Below are 27,451 nucleotides of genomic sequence, written 5' to 3'. Positions count from 1 at the left end.
TAACATTAATAAAACAAAAATAATGTATATAATAAATACCTCACCAAAAAGTCATACATACATATATCACCAGTAGAGGCTTAAGTGCTGTGAGGACATCATATTGGAGACTTAATGGATTGTATACAGCACTCAGAAAGGATTAAACTCAGGATTAGACTCAGGAAGTAGCCTCCAATATGATATCACCAGCACAAATGAAACACCAGGAAATTGATTGTAAAAAAATTATTTTTTGTTTTAGAGGAAAAACAGTTATGAGTTACGAATTTTATATTTTATTGGATATTTTATTTATATTTTATTTATATTTTATTGGAGAATGGCTCAGGGAGAGATACCATAAGGTGGTGTATGGAGTAGCCGAGTCCAGAATGAGGCAGGTGACCAGTGGTGTGCCTCAGGGCTCTGTGCTTGGGCCAATGTTGTTTAATTTGTATATAAATGATATAGGAAATGGCTTAAAGGGAGATATTCAGTTGTTTGCTGATGATGCAAAGTTGTGTAGTGCAATAAAAAAAAAAAAAAAAAATAAAAAAAAATCAAGCTGATGTTGAAAGTTTGCAGGAGGATTTAAATAAGCTGGTAAAATGGGCAAAAGAAAATGGATGTCAGTTCAATGTGGAAAAGTGTAAAGTCATGCATTTTGGGATTAAAAGATTACCAGCTGTGTACTACATCGATGGAAAGGTACTCCAAGAGATTGATGAGGCTAGGGACTTAGGGGTATTGGTAGATAGGGAGATGAAGTTCAGAGGACACATTGCTAAGGTGTCCAAGATTGCACATAGGATTACTTGGTTGTTGAGGAACACACTGACATCCAGAGATAAAGAGGTTATTATTCCCCTTTATAAAGCATTGATACTTCCACATTTGGATTACTGTGCTCAGGTCTGGTCACCTGGATTCCTTGGAGATGAGGAGGCTGTGGAGAGGGTTCAGAGAAGAGTGACCAAGTTGGTGAGTGATATAAAAAATGCTCCCTACATTGATAGATTGAGAGCTTGTGGATTGCAGAGATTGGTTGATAGGCAAAGAAGAGGGGATATGATAGAAACATTCAAATTACTAAAAGGTTTTTATAGGATTGATGCAGGGGAAATGTTTCAGCTGTGTTGATAGTGATGGAAGAACAAGAGGTCATCTCTGGAAATTAAAGAAGAGTGTGGTTAACAAAGGTGTCAGAACAAGGTTTTTTGCCTGGAGGGTGGTGAATGAGTGGAATTCATTGCCTGACTTAGTTGTGAGCTCTTCGTCTGTAAATGAATTCAAGAAGAGATATGACAGATATTGTTTTGCTAGTTTGGGTCTCCTGCGATGAGTCTACTGACTCCATGGAGATACCCGTAATAATAATAATAATAATAATTGCCATTATTTACAGCTGAAGAAACTGTGTGTTATTTGTATATTCTCACAAAATCCTGTGATTGTGAAGAGAAGAAATCTTATGTAATATTTATGTATTTAACTGTGTTAAATGTGTTGGCCTGTATATTCTCTTTAGGAGATAATTTATTTGAAATGAAAAATTGTATGTAGCACTTGCAAAACAAACATTTTACACATGCCATTTAAGATAATACAGAAAAATCAACACTGATATTATTTAAAAATAAATATATTATTCTTGAATTTCCTTTGTCTCTCACTCAATCTCTTAATTTATCAACAATAGAATCTGTGATATTAACTCTCAGTCCATGTTGCTGTTTTCGATCAACATAAACCATGTCGGTGTGACTTTTGTGTCCAGGGCTTATTAAATGATGTTTTTATTGAATAATTAAGCTGCCATTCACAGAGCACATTGTTAATACATTCCAAAACATGGTTAAAATCAATAACAATAGCAAAAAAATTATTTAAATAATTAATTGTTTAAACAAATAAGCTTTGGAAAAACGCGAAAAAGACTGAAAATATTTTAAAAATTCATATCTCCACTTGTAATAGACCAAAACCCTTGTTTTTTTTAGTTTTGTAGGTAAATGTATGTACATTAACGCAAAATGAATGACAAAATCGTATCTTTAAATTACAATAATTATTTTTGCAATTGAAAGTTGCTAATTTTACAGCAATCATAAAAGATAAAAAAATTGTATAAATGCATGCTTTTTTTATTTACATGATTTATTTAATAAAAATATTCATTCAAAATGTATCATTTACATTCTCACAACAGATCGAATGTTTTGATTAGTATGCAAAACAATAATGTTCAAAATATCGTCCGTTATTTTGAACAGTGAATATTTAACATCTCCTGATGGTGACGGAAAATGCATTTGAATATCCAATGATCGACGACCACATGTTTCCGGAGCATTTGAAGACCACTCGTGACCGTTTCTACCTCGAATATAAGGTCTTCGTCCCACAGTTGGAGTAACTGATCCCTCGAAGTTCTCTTTGTCGGGGGAAAAATTATCACCTTCTTCTGTTTCTAAGTGTTCATCTTCTTCTGCCTTTTTCTTTGGACACCTCATTCTCAACATAATTAATGGGTCCATGCATGCGGAGAGAATGAACAATCTCATTTGAATTGCGAAGAGCCATTTTTGGAGCTAAAAATTTCGAAAAATGAGCATTTCTCAAAAACTATTTTTTTTTTTTTTGGCTAAAATTGTTGTAAAAATGTTTTTTAACACTTACCTTACCCATCTTAGTAATTTTTGCACAAAAATATCAATAGACACAATAAAAAAAATGAAAAAAAGAGCACAAACTCAATATTTCATTTGACACCCATTGCTCATGTCGGTTGGACTTTTTTGTACTTCAGCGACTTCGAGGACTCTTTACATCTGAAAGGACAAACCGAAGCTGACGGACTACCAGCCTACATTGTAGTGCTTGGCCTAAAGTTTTTTTTCACTGCTATCACAGATGGCGCTACCTGTCCCATCCTAAAATATATATTACACCCAATATTTTTTGGCTGGACAAAAAAAGTCCCACTAACATGGGCTGAGGGTTAACCATTTCTCTTATAATAAAAAGAAAGTGAAAACACACATGCATATAAAACGTGTGTTTGTTATATTTAATATTGTACTCCATGTAGATTCTCTGTCACTGTGACAAAATATTTGAGACATTTAATTGTTGTTAAATTCATTCCTTGTGTTTTCATTCCATTAAACATCCAAAATTAATTCTAACCAATACCTAAATGCACAATGCACTGTATATTTTCTTTATTTTTATCATTAATCATAAAAGTTACTTCCTTACAGGTATATCAATAAAAAATGGGTTAAAGTGTTAGAAGCCATAATAATGTCTCTTATATCAGCATCTGCTGGATTTTTGATGATATTTTATTCTAAAGATTGTAAAGAATATGCTGATATCATGAAGGCAAAAGAGAATCAACCTCTTCAGGTGAAACAAATAAATTTGCTATTATTATAGTAATTTATTTAAAATAAGAAAAATCTAAATAAATGTTTAGAATTACAAATTATTTTACTATCATCTTAAAAACTTTTAATTGGGAAAATCAGTCATTTAAGAAATTAACGTCAATAAGAAAAATATCAAGTAGAAAGCAGAAATTTTGAGCAACTGTCATTATAATTGCTCAAACTAAAATGATATCAGGACTGTACAATGTTGGTTATGAGGATAGACTGAGGGCACGCAGACTGCAGTTTAATGGATAGAATACAAAGGGAAGATATGATTGAGACATTTAAGCTGTTGAAGGGTTATTACCGGATTACAGTGGGGCAGTTTTTCATGTGGTAGAACAAGAGAAAGGAACAATGACAAGGAGGTCTTAGATGCTACTATCTCTAGAAGCTGCAGAAAGAAGTAGTGAGTAAAAGGATAAGAAGTAAATTTTTCACATAGAGAGTCATAGGCAAAGGGAATGCATTGACTGAGAGAGTGGTGAAAGTGCAAACAGTGGATGAGTTTAAGTAGTAGTATTAGAGTGGATTAAATAGTGGTGACCTCCCATGATGAGTCTTATGACTCCGTGGAGGCTAGGAATAATAATTATTATTATTATTTTCTTGATCTCCATGGAGTCACAAGACAGAGGGTGATGAAAGTGCAAACAGTGGATGAGTTTAAGGAGTAGTACAGTAGAATGGGTTGAATAGTGGTGACCTCCCATGATGAGTCTTATGACTCCATGGAGGCTAAGAATAATAATAATTTTTTTTTCATGATCTCCATGGAGTCACAAGACTTAGCCAGTGTTTGCACTTTTTTCCCTCCCCCTTGTTTAACCATATTAACAATCTCCCCAATGTCAATTCAGTAAATTCCCTTTCAACAACCGAAATGTCTAAATTATATCCCCATTCATCTTCTTTCCATTAAACTCTTGAGTGCATGTTTCAGTCTGTGCTCATTATACACATTGTACAGTTTTGATATCATTTTCATTACCTGCCTCTGCACCTTCAGCCATCCAGATATGGTTGAACAGAACTTTATACAGTGGAACTATCACCCTTTTTATCCAAGTGCATATGAAGTATACTCTATGAGATTCTTCATACTCACTTCGTGGAGACCAAAATTTAGCATTACAATTACTAAGAATTAATACTATTGATAATTATATAGTCATGAACCAATATGGACAAGTGGATTAGCAGACCATATACTTGATGCCCACTATGTAATTAGATGGAGAAGACTCTTATTTTAAAAGCCTGTGATCTAGAAATGACAGATTATGCTGGCATTCAGTTTATGCTTGCAGAATACTTCTAATCTAAATAGGTATGGTTACAAAAGCTTCTAAATATCTGGGAGACTTTAATTCTGCATTTAAATCAAGAAACCAGCTACCTTTGACTGTGTCCAGGTAACATAGTCAAAATAATTGAATGCTTGCTTGATATTCTGTGTTCTGTCACATTAATTTGTCTTTCACGTAATCCTTTCCTTTGACAATGCCTCATTTATGGTCAGGTAAAATGTTGGAATAAAATTATTCAATTTGCTTGTATTTGCATTGTGAATAACATTAAATGTCTTTGGTGTTATATTTTGAACTTGATGAATAAATTCATATATGTCTTGTATACTTTATATTTTGTGAACTTCATATTTTGAGATATAACACCAAATACTCCACATTCCTATAGTTCATGTATATTCTTATTATTATTATTATCATTATCAACAAATCTCCATGCAGTCAAGAGATTCATTGTGGGAGACCTCACTCTCACATGCACAGTTCATCGTACCCCAACTTAAATGCATTCACTATCCCTGCACTCACCACACTCTCAGGCAATGCATTCCAATCACACAACACTCTCCATGCAAAAAATCTGCTCCTCACCCCCCCCCCCCCTTGCTCACACCCGCTTATACAGTTTCCAGGGATGGCCTCTTGTTCTCCCCCATCTCCAGATATTCTATGAAAATCTCATCAACACTAATCTGGTAATTACTCCTTACCAATAAATGCATCTCAATGTCTTCCCCTCTTCCTTCTATCCACTAGGCTCTATAATTTGTATTCTCTCAATCTGGTCTCATATTCTACATTCCATAGACCAGAAATCAACTTACTCAATTGTCTCTGACCCCTCTCCAATATTTCATCATCCTTTTGAAAACCTGGCATCCAAATCTGTGCACGGTAATCCACATGTGGCCTGATCAAAGTCTTGTACAACGGAATCAAAACATCCTTACTTCTACATGTCAGTGTTCTCTGCATCATTCCCATAATCCGATGTGTTGTCCTCACAATTTTAGCAACATGTCCACAAAATTTCAAGTCTCTGTCCACCACAACCCACTCAACATTAAATTGAGATTCCCCCACCCCCTCCTACACACTCATCCATTCAGACAGTCTATTTAGGTCCTCTTTCAATGCTACAGCATCTGCTGTACTTCTCATAACTCTCCCCAATGTGATTTACACACAAATTAAACAGTGGTCCCAAAACAGACCCTAGCCACTAGTGACTTTCCTCTTTTGGGATATCACTCCCCCATGCACAACCTGTTGATACCTATCAGACAGCCAATCTCAAATCCAGTGCACTAAACTACTATCCAATCCCATTTGTTCCAATTGAACTACTAGTTTGTCATGTGGTAATCTATTGAAAGCCTTTGCAAAATCTAAATATGCTACTGTATATACATCTCCCTTGTGCAATGTATCTGTCACCTTGTCATAAATAAGTAAGCAGATTGCTAAAATACAATCTTCCATTAGCAAGATCATATTCTATGAATGTCTGGACAGTCTCTTCATATTGTCTTGTTGTAAATGAAGTGTCACATCATCCTCCAGTTGGTGAAAGTGACCATGAAGTGATCTTGAGTAAACTTGGCATCAAGTCATGGTCACTTTCACCAACTGGGCCACATGTGGATCGAGGGTCTTCCAGATTGCATGCTTCACCTCTTCAGTCATCTATTTTACCCCTACCTTATTTAATCTCCCGATCTTTGGAATACACTCAGTCATTGCCTCTTCTAGATAATTCCTGAGTAGAGACCAAACAGCATTGATTTCTTTCCCATGCAATTCCTCATTCCATGATATCACTGCAAGCTCCTCCTGAGTTGCCATAATCACCTGTCTTATAGTTCCACATACAACTCTTTCTCACAAAAGTCCTGATATGGCTGGCCACCACCCAAGTGATCACTTCATGGTCACTTTCACCAACTGGAGGATGATATGACACTTCATTTATAACAATATCTTATGATGAGATAATCAATTAAAGACCCTCGATCCACATGTGGCCTATGTTACATACTGTTTTTTCACTATATTATTTAAGGAAATTACAACGTACTAGGATATACATTAAAATAAATTTTAATATATTTCTATATTTGGCATTGTCACGTTGCCATTTTCAAGAACTTAAGTACAAGACACGTGCATGCAGGCACAACAAAACAATAAGTGAGGAAGAAGTATGAAGCTATTATTTCTCCTAAAATCCTGATGGTGCCCTCTAGCGGGCAGTGGTATTCTTGGGTGATTGGGCTGAAGCTCTTCTGATGTAGGTTTCCCAAATTTGAGGAAGTCTCATGCAGCCAAATTTGTTGAGGTTTGGATCGTTTCTTAGGGCTGAAGCTGATTCCATGAAAAGCCTTTCATATCTGTATTTGCTACGGTGTATTATCTTGGCTTTCTTCCACCATATTCTATGGCAGGTATCCAGTGCATGGTCAGCAAGACCAGAGTGGCTGTATTGGTGAAACCGGATGTAGTCCTTGTGTTCTGAAATTCTGATATTTGCTGTCCTGCCTGTTTGGCCAAAGTAGGACAGTTAACAGCTGCAAGGGACCTGGTATACACCAGTTACTTCTAGGGGGGGGGGGGGTTGGTCTTTAGTTGAGCGGATAAGGGATGCCAATTTTTTATATGGTTTGTAACAAGAAGTTATGTTTTTTTAGGATTTTTGTGATTTTTTCCGAGGTGCCTCGGATATAGGGTATGGTGATGGATTTAGAGTAATCCTTGTTGTGAGGGGGAGGGGGGGTTGTGGTTTACTGGTTTCAATATTTTTTGGATTTTTTTGGAGGGGGGGGTAGCCATTGGCTGAGAAAGTGTTGAGAATGTGGTTTAGTTCTGTGGTTAGGGCATTGTCATTCGAGCAGATAAGTTTAGCCCTGTTGTGTAGTGTCTTAATGACTCCATATTGTTGTGAGGGGAAGATGGTGGGATTGTTGGTGAATGTATCTGCCTGTATGGGTGGGTTTTCTATATACTGAGAAAACCAAGGTTCCATAAGGCTGGCGGGTGACTAGTGTGTCTAAGAAAGGAATGCAGTTGTTTTTTTCCTCTTCCAGGGTGAATTTGATTCTGGGGTGTTGGTTGTTTAAGTGTGTTAAGAAGAAGAGGAGTGCATCGGAGCCATGTGGCCAAATAGCGAATACATCATCTACATAGCGAAGCCAAATGGTTGGTTTTTGTGGGGCAGAGTTTAAGGCTTTCTCTTCAAAAGTCTCCATATAAAAGTTGGCCAAGGGTGGGGAGAGCGGAGAATCCATGGCTGTCCCCTCTATTTGTTTGTAGAATTTCCCTTGCCAAACAAAATAGCCTGAGTTCATTGTGAACTGAAATAGGGCTGTGATATCGGGAGGAAATTTAGCTTGGATTAGCTCTAAGGATTCTTTGAGTGGGACATTTGTGAATAAGGAGGAGACATCAAAACTGACCATTATGTCAGCGTGTTTGAGTGTAAGGTTTTCTCTGCTGGCTTTGAAGTGGGCTGAGTTTTTTATGCATGAAGGTGTGTTGCCAGTATAGTGTGAGAGAGCTTTGGCCAAATGTTTAGCTAGTTTGTATGTGGAGGAATCAATGCCATCCACTATCGGACGTAATGGCACATTTTTCTTGTGAATTTTTGGGAGTCCATAAATACGGGGAGGGGGGTATGGAGTTATATGGTTTTAATTTGTTGGTGATTTCCACAGGCCAAGAAGTGACCTTCTTAAGGAGCCTGTGGAGTTTTCTAATTTGTGAGTTGGTGGGATTGTACTCGATAGGGAGGTAAGTGGCCCGATCTAACAATAGAGATTTCAGCTTACCTGTGTAATCTTTTTGGTTCAGCAATACTGTGGCATTCCCTTTGTCAGCTTTGGTGATTATTATTTTCTTGTTTTTCTTTAATTCTAGTAGAGATTTAATTTCTTTACTGGGTATGTTGGTTTTAGGTGGTTTAGCTTTGGTCAGAACACAAGCTACATCCAGTTTAATATCGTTGGCATCGTGGCTTGGAAGGTGTCGAATCCCACGTTCAATCTGTATCATGATATCCTCAGCAGGTATTCTTCTGGGTGCAATGACGAAGTTGTGGTCACGTGCGAGGGCGTCGAGTGCCTCGGGTTTCACACTAAGTGACAACAGGTTAACTACCGTTTCGGTAGGAAGTTGTGGTTTCAAGATCGCATCCTTTTTTAATTTTTCAAACTTTTTGATGTGTCGATCTCGTACTTTTTTAAATTCTTTCTCCACTGCAGTGCATGAGATGTCATATAAAATAGACCAAATTTTGTGGCTTAAGGTGCTTGAAAGGTCATCTTCTAGTGCCTGTATAGCTGAGTTCGCTTCACTCGGGAAACAGCGATTGGCGGCAATTTGTTCTCTGAGTAAGGCTTGGCTGGCACGGTTATAAATACGAAGTGCCTTTTGCGAAGAGAAACAGTGTTGAATTTCACACAGTTAGGGATTACCTGGTTATCCCGGCAGCACTTCAGGAAGGCGAGATGATTCAGTTGTCTTGATAGCTTCAACTTCAATTTACCGTAATGGCGTGCTTTACGTGTGGTAACATCTCCGTGGATAATCGTAATTCTCGTGGAAAGGCTTAGACGTTGGTTATGCATTTTCACTATATTATTTAAGGAAATTACAATGTACTAGGATATACATTAAAATAAATTTTAATATATTTCTATATTTCGGCAACGTCACGTTGCCATTTTCAAGAACTTAAGTACAAGACACGTGCACGCAGGCACAACAAAACAATAAGTGTGGAAGAAGTGTGAAGCTATTATTTCTCCTAAAGTCCTGATGGTGCCCTCTAGCGGGCAATGTTGGTATTTTAGGAGAAATAATAGCTTCATACTTCTTCCTCACTTATTGTTTTGTTGTGCCTGCTTGCACGTGTCTTGTACTTAAGTTCTTGAAAATGGCAACGTGACGTTGCCGAAATATAGAAATATATTAAAATTTATTTTAATGTATATCCTAGTACATTGTAATTTCCTTAAATAATATAGTGAAAATGCATAACCAACGTCTAAGCCTTTCTACGAGAGTTACATACTGCTTAAGGTAGTTATCCCTTAAAAACTTCATTAAGAAATTTATTCTCTTTGGTTCCTGATGCTGTCTCTTCATTCTGTTCAATATTACCATAATTGAAATTGCCCATAATGATTACCCTTTTTTTATTAGCCAGACCAATTTGTCTAAACATTTCCTTCTCAGTGCCTTCCACATAACCAGGCCTACACTCTATTAGACATTTTATCCTGTCCACCTCCACTTCACACCATTCTTCTTCAAAACCATTATCAGTATTTGCTCCTAGCATCTCCATCCTAGATAGACACAACTCCTCTGTTATCATCAATAACACTCCTCCTCCTCCCTTTTTTTTTTGCTTTGTCTATCTTCGTGAAAGACACAATATTCCTCCATCTCTATTCCTCTCAGAATGTCATCCTCATTCAACCATGTCTCAGTTATACCAACAATTTTTGGGCAAATGAACTCGATCAATGCTACAGTTTCATCCCCCTTGTTTCAAATACTTCTAGCATTTGTAAACATATACACTAGCTCATTTCTGTTTCTATAACAAGTCCCACTAACCCCCACTTCGGACATGACTCCTCTACATTCTTCCCTATCCATTCCTGTCTGTTATCACTGATACTACATCTGAGACCTAAATATTATCCCTATATTGTTGACTGTCTTAATCCTTTCTTGTGTACTCACACATCTACTCCTGAAACCATCATCTACACTTTTCATGCAGTGTCCCCCTGTCCACTCTGTGTTCCTTCTCTCTTATTCTCTCAACTCGTGCCACTCACCCCTCTCCCTTTACAAACTTGCCTACCTTACTCTCATGCTCTTCCACAACATCTCTTATTTCCTCAGGTCTTACATTCACTTCAGTCATTCTCTCCTGCAGCAACAGTTTCTCCAACTGACTCACACCAAATCCATTTAAATGTGGCCCATCTCTTTTAGACATTGACAAAATGAACTGCTTTCTCCTCACACAACTCTGCTAGTATACCATTCAAAATCTTTGCTTGTCTTCTCAACTCTTCATTATCATATTGGGTAACATGCTGACTTTCTTACCTACCACACTGTTATCTTTCACTCTGCTTAATAGACTCATGACATACCCCCTTGCATTCTTATTGTTACCAGTCAAATCAGTCTTGCCAACTACCACTACCAACTCTTTTGCTCATCTTTTGCTTTCATTCATGAAACCCTGTTGAATTAAGGACCATGTAATTAGGAAATCACCATTGGTATTCCTCAACAGCACCTTTTCTACTGTTATTATAAAAACTGCAAATGAAGTGAAATGCAGCATTCTTCTCATTTGAAAACTTGCCAGTATCTTTTCAGTAAAAGCACACAATTAATCATAGTAAACCCAATTAGCATAATATAACACCACAAGTTCCAAGAATACTTGTGAGAATTAGACTGTATAACTATAGTACAATGCTTACACATTCAGGCAGTGCTACAGTTAGTCATTTCTGCATGAAATGAACATATGATGTGAAGTTTTGTCCACTTTAGCCACAAGCTGTCCCAGTCCTGAAGATCCTTTATCGAAGTGTAAGCAAACTTTGTTTGCTTACACTTGGATTATAAAGATTGTTCTTGAATCAGATCCATGTTAACTTAAACTTTTTTTTGCGAAAAAAATCACCAATGAGCGATTTTAAGCATAATTCATGCAATATTCCTTCTTGGTACACATGTATTCAGTAAATCCTAATAATTTAAAGTGGATCCTATTCACCTACCAGCCAGCATGTAAACAGCTTGCTTACTTTCAATTAATGCATTTAAAGGTATACTTTATTTTTACTTCAGAGTTTAGGGTACTGTAGTTTTTTTTTTTTTTTTAGTTTCTTCTCTTCATTTTTAAGATGCATTTAATTTTGAATTCAGAGTTTACAGTTTTATAACTTTTCATAAAATGAGTTTCTTCTCTTTATTTTTTGTCCTTGAAAAGATTTTAGAATTCTTTTTTTTTTTTAAAGATTGATATTAGTTGAGCTTGTCAAGAAAAACATCAATAGGTTCCTTCTTCCTTGCTTGACCTTCACATACTCATGGCACCAATCTACTATACGTTATGCAGCCTCTCATTTGTTGGATTGACGGAAAATTAAATAAATTAGCTCTATGTGTGGTGTAAATTGAAACCCAATACTATCAAGTAAATAGTTTACACTTAACAGCTCGTAAGAATATATTTTGATATTTTTGTTAGGTGGCTGGTGGAAATTTCAGATTTCAGTGCTGTGGAAAGATAAATTATTTACAACAAAAAAAAAAAAAAAAAAGGATTGCTGCTTATAAATTTTTTCTAATGTAGTTTAGATATAATTTTGTTTACATTTAGTTTAGATTTACGTATATTTAAATCATTATATACTCAGCCAACCAGGGCAGCATAATACCAATGTAACAGAAGTTGAAAAACAATTAACTGCAAGGTGGCAAGTGCCGTTGATGCCGAAGAAGCTTGTATGACTGGAAATAAAATAGAAAGAGAGAGAGAGTGATAATGAAAAAAAATGACACAACATTTAAAAGCTAAGTTGGTGAAGATAAGGCAAGAGATGAAATGAATGAGGAATGAAATGAAGAGAATTGTAGATATCTATGGAAGAGTGAAGAAAACTAATGATATCAGTATCAAAAGACCCATGAAAACAGTGATTGAGGCATTCGATATAAGCAGCAAGCGAGTAATAGAATAGATAGTGGTTATAGAGACAAATTACTTCACTGGGAACAAGGAACAGATAAGAATGAATATCAGGAGGCTGTTGAGAAGGATAAAAGATAATAGGAAAGGCAATCAGTGTGTTGCCCTGGTATGACAGTGATGAAATGAAGTAGAGAGCAAACATTGTGAATGATATGTTAGCAGAAAAGTGTGAGGCGAAAGGAGTGCAGTTTGTCAATGTGCGTGGAATGAGTTTGAAGGATGAAATGAACTATATAGGAGTGATGGACTGCATTTAATGGTTTTGGTGTGAGTCATTTGTGGAGACTGCTGCTGGAAGGAAGAAAAATGAGAGAGAGAGGTGAATGAATCTGAGCAAGTAAGAAACAATGTGAATGAGCAGGAAAGTAAAGAATGAGAGATTGAAGTGGTGCTTATGAATAAAGTGGGTAAAATGAGTGTAGAGAATGAGCGAACAAGTGTGCATGACAAATAGGGAAATGGGGAGAATCAGGGTGGAAAGGTGAACACAGTGAGAAAGGCTGATGCTCCAAGAAGAGGTGAATGCATCTGTAGACAAAACAGGAAGGAGATGACCAGAAATCATTGAAAAACAGTTGAATTTGAAGAAAGTTCTATGATGAATAAGAAGAAAAAAATGTTAAGTATGGAGAAGTCACATCTAATAAGTGGTATCAGTGAAATTTGTTATAGATCCAGGAATGAGCTGTTTGTATTTGTATAGAAATGCTTGAGGTATAAGAAACAATTCAAATTAAATAGTTGCATTGATTGAGTTTTTTTTTTTTTTGAAAGTTTATTTTTCACTTGGTTAGACTATAATAAATTTAGTTTAATCCTTTATCCAAGTGTGAGCAAACAAAATGTATGCCTGAAAATATCTTCAGGACTGGGGTAAGGTAATACAACACCAGGCAACTTGTAGCAAAGGTGGCCAAACTGCCATCACTCCTATCTCAGTATCTCTCATAATGCAAAACACATCTCCTTGCAGATATGTATAATGTTATGCATTAAGGGAAGGGCCACTATCCATACTGGTTTTGACCTTTATTGAGGTCTCGTCAGTGGGAGCCAGGCCCTGAAGTGGAGATACTAGGCAGAAGCAGTGGAGAGTATGGGTAGTGGACCTTCCCTTAATGCATAGCATTATACATATCCACAAGGAGATGTGTTTTGCATTATGAGAGATACTTAGATAGGAGTGATGGTAGCTTGGCCACCTTTGCTACGAGTTGCCTGGTGTTGTACTACCTTACCCCAGTCCTGAAGATAATTTCAGGCGCAAACTTTGTTTGCTCACACTTGGATAAAGGATTAAACTAAATTTATTATGTTGATTGAGTTTGTTTACCCAAAAATTGTTGGAATTAGTCAGACATGGTTGAATGAGGATGACATCCTAAAAGGAATAGACATGTATCATGTGTTTTATGAAGATCATATATAAAAAAAAATCAGCTAATGCCTTTTATTCCCTTATAGGGAATAGGCGAGGCCTTTATACCCTATCTAGCTTTTGGAGACTGAGTGGGCAGTTCAATCTCCACCGGTAGCCAATCAGAGATAACTGGCCCATGTCTATCACCAATTATAGCAGCCACCGATGAAGAGGCTGGCAAACACGTGCTGCCATCTGTTGGTACCTAATCCTATCAAGATATGTCACTGTCTGAAATAATGTGGGTAATACGGTCGATTTTCTTGAGTTTATGGGACGAAAAACCCGAGTTTCTGGGAGGAAAATCCCACTTGCCTGTGCCAGAGATCGACTAACTCAGGAACCGGTCAAAGAAAGACTTAGAAAAAATTCCTCCAGTCGGTGACTTGACTTGAACTTAAGTCTAATTTCGAGCGACTAAGCGCAGAGGACGCAAGTGCTACTTCCACTGAGCTACACAGGCACTTTTTGTGAATATAGAAAGGGTAAAAAAAGGGAGGGGGGAGGGAATGCTATTGATGACAGAGAAAAAGTTATGTCCATACAAGGTAGAAATGCAATAGGGAAATAGTGCCACTGGTTTTGAGGTGTATGGTTTGAGATAGAGGTGACTAGAATGAAATACTTAGTCGGATATTGGTATAGACCTGGTGATGTGGATAGTCGTGAACATGAAATGTATAATCAGATTAGCCAAGAATATAAGAAAATGAGAATATGAGAAATATAAGAAAAGCAATGCCTAAACGTCTTACAAGGGTCAGAAGGTTAAATTTAGGTAGATGTGAAATGGATGAATGAAGAGATTAAGCATGCGATACAGAGGAAAAGGGCATTATGGAGGCAACATAACATCAGTGGTAATAATCAATTCCATGAAGATTACAAAGAACAGGCAAGGAAGGTGACTCAGTTGGTAAGGGTAGCAAAAGTGATGTTTGAGCAACAGTTAGCTAATGAAGCCTGTATTAACATACAGGCTTCATTGATATTGGGGAGGATTTGGATGGGGATAAACTGTTTGCAGATGATACAAAGTTGGGATGAACAATTGGGAGTGGAGCAGATGTTATGCCTTACTATAAGACATGAATAGATTGAGTGAATGGGCACGGGAATGACAGATCAATGTTGCAAAATATAAGGTTTTAAAATTTGAAAAACAAAGAAGGGATGCAGGATTTACATTTGGTGGGGATATATTGTTGTAGATAGAAGAAATAAGAGCTCTTGGGGTGATGGATAAGCATCTTATGGATAAGGTGAGGGTGTCGAGGCTAGCTGGTGAACGGACGTGCTATCGGAGAGCTCCTGAGAGATTTGTGTTTTTTGTTGATTTATTGGTGTTTTGGATTCAATTTAATGGACTTAAGTGTTTAATTTTGGTATATTATTGGAGCTTTATTAGCGTGGTTAGTGTACTAAAGTGTTTTATAACATAATCTATGTCGGGAAGTCGCCGCTAGATGAATTCGTAATGTGTAGTGTTCGTGCAAGCTCCAAATAAGATAAGTATCATTTTCAGTTATAGATACAAATTACTTAATATTGTGTAGTTTTGTTTTGTTTGCCTTGCGTATTTTAGTGCGTCTATTTTTGGTGTGTTATAACGTATAATTTGACAAAACACGTTACAGATAAGTATGGCACCTGTGCGAAGGAAAATGGCGGCCAGTAATGAAGGTTCACCATCGTTATCAAAGAACGGTAGCATAAAAGAAATGAGTCAGTGTACTAGCTGTGAAATGTACGCTTTGCGGAGTGCGGTCGGAGTGTGGATAGATAATAATAAAGGATTGAATGTGTGTAGAAAATGTAGGGAGAATGCGGAATTGAAGTGTATTTCGGATCGTGAGTGTGATATTTTTGTCAACCTTCAGAATGAAGGAAATAGGGATATGACAAGAAACGGCAAGGTTGTACATGAAAATTGTGAGAGTGTGAATGTAGAAAGTGTGAATGATAGTATAAATGGTTTCTCAGAGAACAAAAAAGATGAGATAGATGCATTGAGTGAGATCGCGTTGTTGAATAGTGCGATAGAAAGAGCAAAACAGCAGCTAGAGTGCATGAACAAAAGTAGACTGAATGAACCAACCAATAATAAAAGGTATGACAGGAAAAATAGACGTATGAATGTGAACATGAACAAAATGAAGGATAGTTTTGTTTTGTTTGCCTTGCGTATTTTAGTGCGTCTATTTTTGGTGTGTTATAACGTATAATTTGACAAAACACGTTACAGATAAGTATGGCACCTGTGCGAAGGAAAATGGCGGCCAGTAATGAAGGTTCACCATCGTTATCAAAGAACGGTAGCATAAAAGAAATGAGTCAGTGTACTAGCTGTGAAATGTACGCTTTGCGGAGTGCGGTCGGAGTGTGGATAGATAATAATAAAGGATTGAATGTGTGTAGAAAATGTAGGGAGAATGCGGAATTGAAGTGTATTTCGGATCGTGAGTGTGATATTTTTGTCAACCTTCAGAATGAAGGAAATAGGGATATGACAAGAAACGGCAAGGTTGTACATGAAAATTGTGAGAGTGTGAATGTAGAAAGTGTGAATGATAGTATAAATGGTTTCTCAGAGAACAAAAAAGATGAGATAGATGCATTGAGTGAGATCGCGTTGTTGAATAGTGCGATAGAAAGAGCAAAACAGCAGCTAGAGTGCATGAACAAAAGTAGACTGAATGAACCAACCAATAATAAAAGGTATGACAGGAAAAATAGACGTATGAATGTGAACATGAACAAAATGAAGGATAGAGTGCTGTATGGAGACTCGTTAGTACGAGGTGTGTTAGTAGAGGATTTGACAAAATCGTACCAACCTGGTGCGACCATAAAGGACGTAACTGCGTCTATTAGAGAGCAAAAGGAAAGGGTGAAAGAAATGATTGTTGTGGCAGGTACGAATGATTTGAAAGGAGATAAAATGGAAATGATAGAAGACCTGAATGAATTGTTTGAGGTAGCAAAAGAAAAGAGTGAGAGAGTTAGAATGATTAGTCTTTTGCCAAGGTATGACAGTGAAATGTTTAAAAGGAGGGCTATAATTGCAAATGACTTTATGCGTGGGTTATGTATGACGAGTGGTGTGGAATTTGTGGATGTGTGGAGTGAGTTTGATGGGCGAAAGGATCTATATAAGATGGATGGCTTGCATTTGAATGGTTACGGTGTAAGAAGACTTGAGAAAGTGTTGCTGAATGTAGTGGATGTGCAAATTCAGGGAAACTAGATTTGTTAGGGGGGGGAGTAGAGATACAGTCCTTATGGAGGCAGTTGAATGTAAGAATGAATATAATATGCCAGAGCAAATAAGGACAACAAATCTGAGTGGGATAGTTAATATAAGGCATCAAGGTAGGGTTGGGGCTAATGGGGGTCTTAAATTCGTGTACACTAATACTAGGAGTATTAGGAACAAGAAGGAAGAGTTTTTGGCCATGGTTGGCACTTCCAGACCACAGGTTATAGGTATTAGTGAAACATGGCTGACTGTAGATGATATAACTAGTGGGATTGAATGTGATGGGTATAGTGTGTTCAGGAATGACAGGGAGAATAAAATGGGGGGAGGAGTATTGTTGATGATAGCTGATGAGCTCCAGCCAAGGAGAATAGAAGTTGAATTGCAGGATAGAGAAAAGAGCACATTTGAGGCCATTTGGTGTGAGATTGTGGCTAGCAGAACTAAATATACAATTGGGTGCTGCTATAGACCAGGTGATGGAAAAGATGGTGGTGACAGTATGCACAAGCAAATAGAAGAAATGGGTGGAAGGAGGGTGATTATTATGGGAGATTTCAACTATGGTCGCATTGATTGGAGTGAGGAGAGGACACACGGGAGGAAGGAACTGGATTTTATGCGGTTACTAAGGGATAACTATCTGCGACAGCATGTAATGGAAAATACTAGGGGTCAGAGAGTGCTTGACCTAGTAATTACATCTGAGGATTTGGCTGTAACAAATATGACCACATTGCCACCAATCGGTGAGAGTGATCATAGGGTCTTAACTTGGGAGGTGGCTAAAGGCGTAGAATTTTCAATTAAGACAGGGTACATGTGGAATTATCGGGCTGGAAAGTATGACAAGCTTAGGAGTTTGATTGGTTCAGTGCCATGGCATGTACAACTGCAAGGACTAGAAGTTGATAGTGCATGGGAGGTAGTTAAGAAGTGCTTGCATGAAGCAATGGCTGACTGTATACCTAGAGTCCGAATAATAAATCAAGTAGGGGTTAAATGGATGAATAACACCATTAAGCTTGAGTTGCAAAAAAAGAAACAACTATGGAGGGAATTTAAGGAGAAGGGTGACCGGCAGGCACATGAAAGGTATAAAGCGCAGGCCAGAAGGGTGACGAGTGTGGTAAGAAAAGCAAAAAAGGATTACGAAAGAACATTGGCCATGCAGGCTAAAGAGAATCCTAAACAGTTTTTTAGATATGTAGCAAGTAAAAGGAAAAATGTACATGGCAGATTGATTTTAAAGAATGCCGATGGTAGGGAGGTAACTGAATCAGTTGAGATAGTTGAGTTACTGAGTGAGCACTTTGCAAAAGTATATCATCCAGGTGGTGACATTGCAGAAACGAAAAAACCAGTAGATTATACGGGAATTGTGGTTAATGAAGTGGAGGTGAGTAGTCTATTGCATAACCTGAATGTCAATACATCTGTGGGATTGGATGGTATACCAGCTCGTGTTGTACGAGAAGCAGCTAAAGAATTGTCAGTACCCTTGACCATTTTGTTTAATTTGAGTCTCGGGTCTGGGTTAGTCCCGAGCGGGTGGAAAGAGGGGAAAATAGTTCCACTGCATAAAGGTGGTTCCAAGACTGCTGTAGTAAATTACCGACCGATTAGCATATCAGGAATCATTGTCAAGGTCTTAGAGAAAATAGTCAAGAGGAAAATAGAAGATTGGATAGAAGAAAATGGGATACTGTATCGGGGACAGCATGGTTTTGTGAAGGATAGGTCATGCCTCAGTAACTTGCTCACGTATTATAACACAGTGACGGCTGAACGGGATAAGGGTAATGGGTTTACGGTGATTCTACTGGACCTTGCCAAGGCCTTTGACAGGATTCCACATGGAATTCTAATCAGTAAATTGCAGCATATGGGAATGGACATAGGGTTGGTGAGATGGATAGGAGGGTGGTTGACGGAGAGATATCAGAGAGTGGTTTACTCGGGAGTAGAGTCCGCAAGACGGCCTGTGACTAGTGGTGTGCCACAAGGATCTGTTCTTGGACCACTGCTGTTTAATTTGTTCATAAATGATATAGGAAAGGATCTGAGAGGAACAGTTCATTTGTTTGCGGATGATGCGAAGTTGGGTAGGGCAATAGTGAATGCAGATGACGTCAAAATTTTGCAGGATGATTTGGATAGATTGGAGGTCTGGGCTAAGGAGAATGGATGTCAGTTTAATGTGGCAAAATGTAAGGTTATGCATTTTGGGGTGAAAAGATTGGCGGCAGTTTACAGCATTGGTGGAACCCTGCTCCAGGAAATTGATGAGGCACGAGATTTAGGAGTGTTAGTAGATAAGGAATTGAAATTTAGGGGACACATTGCAAAAGTGACCAAAACAGCTCATCAAATCACTTGGTTGCTGAAGAATACGTTGACAAGCAGAGACAAGCAGGTTATTGTTCCTCTCTATCGAGCCTTGATAAGACCCCATCTAGACTACTGTGCTCAGATTTGGTCACCTAGGTTTCTTCTTGATGGGGAGGAGGTGGAGAGGATCCAGAGGCGAGTGACCAAGATGATAGCAGGTCTGTGGAATGAACCGTATGAGAACAGGTTGAGGATTTGTGGGTTGCAAAAATTGGTTGATAGGCGGAGGAGGGGAGATATGATTGAGACATTCAAATTACTGAAGGGTTTCTATAAAATTAATTCAGAAGATATTTTTGAGAACAGGGCTGGTTGTGGGAGGACTAGGGGACATCCATGGAAACTGGGCAAAAGTGTGGTTAGTAAAGGTGTTAGAGCTGGGTTCTTTACTTTTAGAGTGGTGAATGAGTGGAATGCGCTCCCTGAGTCTGTAGTGGATGCTGTGACAGTGAATGAGTTTAAGGCGAGGTATGATAGATACTGTATGAATGTCAAATAGTTGTGTTGAATATGATTTGGGGCCTCCCTCGATGAGTCTAATGACTCCCTGGAGTTGCCCGTAATAATAGTAATAATAATAATAATCTTAAATTTAGAGGACACACTACTAAAATTGCAACACAACAAATTCTGTGAATGATACAGAGGATATAGACTTGTAGAAGTAGATCAGATATGGATTACTGTGCTTAGATTTTCTCACCTGGTTTTCAGTAGGATGAATAGATGTTGGAAAAGGTCCATAGAAATTGACAAAGGTAGTTTCTGATCTTTGGAATGTTGAATATGAAGAAAGCTTGAAAAGATGTAATTTACAGAGCTTAGTGGATAGGAGGAAGAATGCTGATATGCTAGAGATGTACAAGTTGGTAAAGAGTTGCTATAGAATTAATGCTGAAGAGGTTTTTTTATAAAATGGTGGAAGATCAGGACAAGGGGGTCATTCATGGAAGCTATATAAAGTGGGTGTTAGCAAGAGAGTGAAAAGCAGGTTTTTTTACATGAATTCAAATACAGAGAATTTGAACATGTTTAACCCTGCAGAGGTCGTGGCTGATCTGACAGATACATGCAAATTGTTCAAATAAATTTCTTACATATATCCAGTGTATAGATTGCAGGTCATGAGTAGTTGTGCATGCATATATTACGAGTGATTTTCCACACTGTTTCTGCAGTCAGTTTTGGTTTAACACGTGTTATGTAAAGGTGTTTGATATTTCATAGTAAATTGTATCTGAGAGATACCGTGACCTCTGATGTCAGTATAGTATTGGTTTAGTTTTTTTTTTTTTTTAATTTACCATTGAAAATGGTTGGAAAAATAGGTCAATTGGATAATTCACCAGGTGTTGAAGAGATTCAGCGAATTTGTTACTCAAGTCCGATGATGAGAATGATAGAGTCTAATGCGAAAGTGATATTTGATAGTTACTTGTATCTGAGAGATACTGTGAACTCCGATGTCAGTATAGTATTCGTTTAGTTCTTGCTTTTTTATTTGTTTCTTTGTTCAATAATTTAATCAACATTGTAACTGAAAATAAATAAACCATCATATATTATATTTGCAGTGTTTTTTTTTTAAGTTTTATCACATTTTAGCACATACTAGTAATGAATGTATCTCTCAGATACACGCGACCTATGCTGCAGTTTTTTCGACTGTGACCTCCATAGGGTTAAGACAAGGTATGATGAGCTGTGTGTATGAAAAAGGGACCTCCTAGATGGGTCTTTGACTCCATGGGGTTTTAAGATAATAATAATAAAATCCATCAAGTTAAACTCCTTAAAAAAAAGGATTTTGTATCTGGTAGTTAGGGTATCTGCTCTGGAACAATGAGGCTGCAGGTTTGAATCCCTCCAAGGGCATTGATATTTGTGATTGTCCTACTAACCTGCAGCATCATTACCATATGTACTGCTGTGACATGTGTGTCCTTTTTTTTTTTAAATTTTAAAAAATTAAAAAAACATTTGATTTCATCATTCTTACTACTATTCACTGTTTTGTTTATAAATCACTCGTTTGCTTTCAAACTTTTACCAATATTTCACTGCTCTTTTACACTCTCTCTCTTTGCTATCAGATGAGCACTCATCTTTCTTGCTACTAACACCTTCATTTACTTCCCATCAAGGCTGCATTTAGATCACACTTCACACACACACACACCCTCCTTCCATCTGCCTTAAATATCAATAATTTATTGACATAATCCAACAAATGCATATAGCACACTTCACATATTGCAAAATGACTAAGATCAAATTAAATGCTTGTAAAGACAAAGACAGTGCCATCTTTCCTTCTCCAGTTACTATACTCCACTCTAAGTTTAAATATTTTGTAAACACACTTAAACAAACAAGCCCACACACTACAAACACTGCAAGCACACAATTTCTACTGCAACTCTTTACGCATAAACACACACTTATTTATAATGATTTAGCCATAAAAACTTATCTGAACCAGCAGCCTTCTTTACACAAACCTTCCAGTGAAATGCCACCTGACAATTTGATTTTGTTCAGTTAGTGTCTGTGAAATGTGAAAATTCCTGACATTGCAAGCTGTGGTTTGAAAGTGAGAGTATGCAGGAAGTACTTCCAAAATGAGTGCCAGAAATGGGTTATATCAAAAGAGTGGGAGTAAAGTATTAGATGTAACAGATTCATATGAAAATGTGAATGAATGAGAAACAGAAAAACTGCTCCTCAGTAACTCATCAGAATGACAGTCAATACAAGCATAAATATACTTTCCTTTAATGTTACACAGTGACAGCTTTTTATTATTATTATTATTATTACATCACACTTCCGGGGAGTCCAAAGACTCATCGAGGGAGGGCATCTACTCTATAACTCCTTGTCTCACTACTCAACCAAACCTTGATCATATAACACCAACGCCATCTACTGCCGACTACCACCACTAGTACTTTCACAGACAATCACAAACATCCATGCCCATGGCGGGATTTGAACCCACAGCCTTTTGGCTGGAGAGCAGATACGCTAACCACTCGGCCAACCATGCCGGCAATGTTATGGAAACTACTACTGTGCAAAGAATAATTATTTTAATTTCCCAGTATTTCAACCTCCATATTATGGTCATCATCTGGAGTACACACACACACACACACACACACATATATACAGGGTGTTCGGGATAAATTTGACAGTTTCGTAAGGAAAAAGAAAATCTTCTTTGTATCTATTAAATTTAATGAATTGACAAAAAAACATTACAGGCAGAGTTAATTACAATACTATCAACAAGATTTACTCAAAATAACCACCATTAGCATCGATCACAGCTTCAATTCTGCTTCGGAACCTCGAACAAGCTGATGCTACAGTCTCCCTGGGAAGGGCCGCAAAAACTGTTTTAATTTTATCCATTAACTGGGATTTTGTATTACTGGAAGTGCGATTGGTGTCTTTTTCAACTGCGCCCCATACAAAATAATCCATGGGGTTAAGGTCTGGGGAGTTTGGAGGCCAAACATTTGGACTGGTGAAGTCATAGAAATTTTCAGACAACCATTTTTGACTTTTCCCAGAGGTGTGGCAAGGGGCCGAATTCTGCTGCCATACATACGGCCTACCATTGGCTACCCTTGTTATCCAGGGCTTGACTACAGTTAGCAACTCCACGAACAAAGCCCGAATTCCAATGCCAGGGTTCTTCAACACCTGTTCCTGCAGATTTGCGAGGAATTCTGCTGTACGAACGCAATCAGATCGTCTGCTAGGGATCTTTCTTCTTGCTACATCCTCGTAGTCACCATTGCAAGTCTCTAGTTCATGCCTGATTGTTTTTACTGTATTCAGGGAGCATTGAGCAGCAGTCGTAATATCCTTATTTTGATGGCGGGCACGAATCATCATGATACAAGTTATTCTCTTCCATGATTCAGGTGGGTTCCAGCTATCCATCCTTTCTGACATCTTGTATATGAATGAAGAAGGGTCCAAACTTTTAAATGAAGAGAAGTGTGTGTTAATACATGTAACTTACGGAAAAATATAATTAATTATAAATATGTCAAATTTATCCCGAACACCCTGTATATATACAGAGACAAGCTACAATTACATTTCAAACTGCATGTCACAGTTATAATGATTTGATCAACTGTTATTCTGCTGTCTGACCTCTAGTGAAAAAAGAAAGAAACAAAAAAGCATCAAAGTTATATTCTATTTATAACATGGTCAGAGAACAAACCCATATGAATACTTTTAATGCAGCAATAGTGGTAGCCTAATCAGAATACAACCTTAATGTGGGATTGGATGGGATATCAGTTCAGATTTTGGGAGGCTGTGCAAGGGAACTGGCAATGCCTCTGACTAAGCTCTTTAATTTAAGTCTCAGCTCTGGTCGAGTTCCAAGGGAGTGGAAAGAAGACAAAATAATTCCCTTGCAAAAGGAGGTTCTAAGGCTGAAGGAGCAAATTATAGTCCAATCTTAAGAGTACTGGAAAAATTGCTTAAAAAGAGAATCAAGAATTGGTGAATAAAAATATGATACTGTATTAGGGGCAACATGGCTTTGTGAAAGTTCAGTCATGCCTCATTCATTTATTGTAATTAATGAGGCATGACTGAATGTAATTAATTTCTTTTTATAATAGAGTAACACCAGAGTTGGATAAAGGAAATGGCTATATGGTGATTCTGCTGGATTTTGCAAAGGCATTTGACAAAATACCACATGGAACTCTATTACGTAAATTAGAACAAATGGGCATGAATGTATGCTGCGGAACTATTTTGCTCTCTTACTTAGACACTTTCTCAGATCTGGTACTTAAATTTAAATTAAACAGCTTGGTCAGATGAACTGCCATTTCCCTTGAATATTCTTGTAACAAGAATAAGTTACTTAAATTAAGGGGATATTAAATCCCGCATAGTTTTAAAACCAATTAAGAAACTCAAAGATCAGAATCAGAGAGTTTCTTGCCGATTATAGTAAACTATAAAGTATCGGCGACACTAGCATTAGCCAATGCAAGTGATCCTAGTACGTAGTACAATACCGGGCAACTCGTTGCAAAGGTGGAGGAAGTTCAGATCGCTATTCTTAGGTATTTTCCATAATGTAAAAACACATTTCCTAGGAAATGTATGCTGTTATTACATTATGGAGGAAAACTCGTTCGCAGTGTACATAAGTTCTTTTCGCTATACACTTTGGTATTAGGTCTAGCTACTCACTGATGAAGCCTCGAAAAAGGCTGAAACCGGTCTGGGTAGTGACCTCCCTCCATAATGTAATAACAGCATACATTTCCTAGGAAATGTGTTTTTACATTATGGAAAATACCTAAGAATAGCGATCTGAACTTCCTCCACCTTTGCAACGAGTTGCCCGGTATTGTACTACGTACTAGGATCACTTGCATTGGCTAACGCTAGTGTCGCTGATACTTTATAGTTTACTATAATCGGCAAGAAACTCTCTGATTCCGATCTTTGAGTTTCTTATTCGGTTTTAAAACTATGCGGGATTTAATATCCCCTTAATTTAAGTAATGTTTTCATTGCCGAAATGAAGCTTATTAGCTCTTTATACTTAAGTAACAAGAATAAGAATATTCTAGGGAATATCCTGGCTAACATCACATCTAATCAACAGCTATATTTGCATTAAGTTTCTATAATATCATAAACACCCCTCAAATTTAATTTGAGAGGTGTTTATGATATTATTCACTCAGTAATCAACTATTTCATTTTCTTCTTTTACCTTCTCACTGTCAGCACTTATTAAAGTTATTCATCCATAATTATGTCCTCCTTTTACTTGCCACATAGAACAAGAACTGTTTGGGATATCTTTTAGCCTCATCAACTAGCTAAATATCATAATTAGCTTTGGTATTCCTTACCATATAGGTCACCATGCTTGCCTATGCCTTGTAGGCTTTGCTGATTATCTTTTCTTTATATTCCCCAGAGACAACTTTTTCTTTTTCTGCAAATCCTGCTTAATGATGCTAGTCATCCACCTAATTCCTACCTGATTGTGGGCATACTTGCTGATGCTGCTTTCTTCAAACATCTTGTGTCTCTTTCCTGTTGAAGTGAAGTATTCTTCTGATATCTTTCCCCTTCAAACGTTTATGCCATGGCATTGCCCCATGCTGGCTCCTCAGTTTGTCATAGTCACCTGGTTTGAAATTTGACATATACTCCTTCCTAGATGAAAATTCTGCATGTCTGGCAATTTTCTAGGTCAAGACCTCATGATCACTCTCCCCATTCCAAGGCATTGTGGTGGGTACCTTGATTACTGCTAAGTTCTTTGATGCTTTCACTAGATTTAGCACTCTTAACTCCAGAATCCCCCTTCATAATATGTCTCAGCTATTATCTCTTAGCTTCTGCATACTTTCCATTTCCTTTCCTTTCTTCCCTGTGACCATTCTTCCTTCCTATCTTTTTTCCCAATAGAAGTCCCACAAAAATAATCACTTGTCATGCACTCATTCTTCTAATTTGCCACTACACACTATCCTTGCACTTCTTAGCCTACAGCAGAAATCAACAATATATTTCTTCTTGTTTGCCTCTAAATGCACTGCCCTTTGCATCACTCTCCTCCTGACTATTGCTACTTTTTTGTTTTGTTTCAGTTCTTCTGTTATTGTTTAACCTAGTTGAATTAACCAATCCCAAAACCATTCCCCTTATTCTGAATGCTTCTAGCATTTGTATACATAATACTTCCTTTGTCCTACACCCCCCCATCTTGTACCACTCAATTTCAGAACTCGAGCAATGACATTTGGCATCATTGATTATTCTTCACTCACTCACTCACCTCTAGATGCCTTCATCCATGCTTGCCTACATCCCTCTTAAATATTCTAGTTTATCTGACACTGCAGTTCTAAACTCTCATTGAACAATGCTTTTTCAAGACACCAGCTCCAACTATATTCATAAGCACACTATTTGCCTAATATGTTATTCCACCCATCAATCTCTTTCCACACATCTCCAAACTCCATATCATTCTTCCTGCACAGCTATCCATTGACTTATAATCACAGCCCTTCTTCTCAACTTGCCTGTTATCATAATTTACTCTTTCATTCTTCTTATTCTTGTATCAACAACTCTTTCATATTTTCTCACATGCCACACTTGTCACTAGCCATATCATTTGTACCTATCCAAATAATCTTTCTGTTTCTACATCCTAACAGCATTGCTGACATCAGAGAAACATGATATTATCATACACTCCTCAAGTACTCCTCTTCTCATGGGATCTCTATTCAGAACTCTCTCTCCTTATCCTTCCTTTTCATTCTTTCACATTCTTCTTCTTTCTCTTTAACTCATCAGGCATTTCTCCAACCATTCTATCTCAAATTTTGTCCTGTGCTGGACTCTATTTAAGCATGCCAGCTATCCCCCCCCTCTATCTCTCATTATCATCTGGACATTCTTTCATTTTTTATCATTTCATTCTAACTGTCAAAACATGCTTGGTTCCACCCCTTTACAACTATAATCTTGCCAACATTCACTTCCATTTTCTGCACTTGTCATTCAGCTCTCTGCTGGTGAGGGTAGCTAAAGTGAGGTATGAACAGCAGTTAGCTAATGAAGCCGAAAAGAATTCTAAGGAGTTCTTTTAATATGTAGCTAGCAATAGAAAGAATGATTATGGAAGGATACCATTATCATTATTATTTATTATTATTATTATTATTATTATTATTATTCAGGCCTCCATGGAGTCAAAAGACTCATCATGGGAGGTCCTTCCTAAGAAACACAAAGTCTATCATACCACTCCTTGAACTCATTGACCGTTCTCGCTCT

The 27,451-nt window shown here is 37.5% G+C and overlaps 1 protein-coding gene across 1 annotated transcript in view; it reads left to right on the top strand.

Moving 5' to 3' along the window:
• LOC150108970 (H(+)/Cl(-) exchange transporter 7-like) overlaps positions 1-27,451 on the top strand; it is a 501,264-nt gene that overhangs the window by 212,687 nt on the left and 261,126 nt on the right. Inside the window, exon 11 of the mRNA XM_090401344.1 lies at positions 3,246-3,393. Within this exon, the coding sequence (XP_090257470.1) occupies positions 3,246-3,393 (148 nt within the window). The remainder of the gene's footprint in view (positions 1-3,245; positions 3,394-27,451) is intronic.

This window comes from Typopeltis vanoorti, chromosome 2, assembly GCF_054136105.1.
Source record: "Typopeltis vanoorti isolate ZY-2024b chromosome 2, IOZ_Tvanoo_1.0, whole genome shotgun sequence".
NCBI lineage: Eukaryota > Metazoa > Arthropoda > Arachnida > Uropygi > Thelyphonidae > Typopeltis > Typopeltis vanoorti.
The sequence above is the reverse complement of the archived record's forward strand: the minus strand, read 5'-3'. Positions and strand labels throughout refer to the sequence as shown.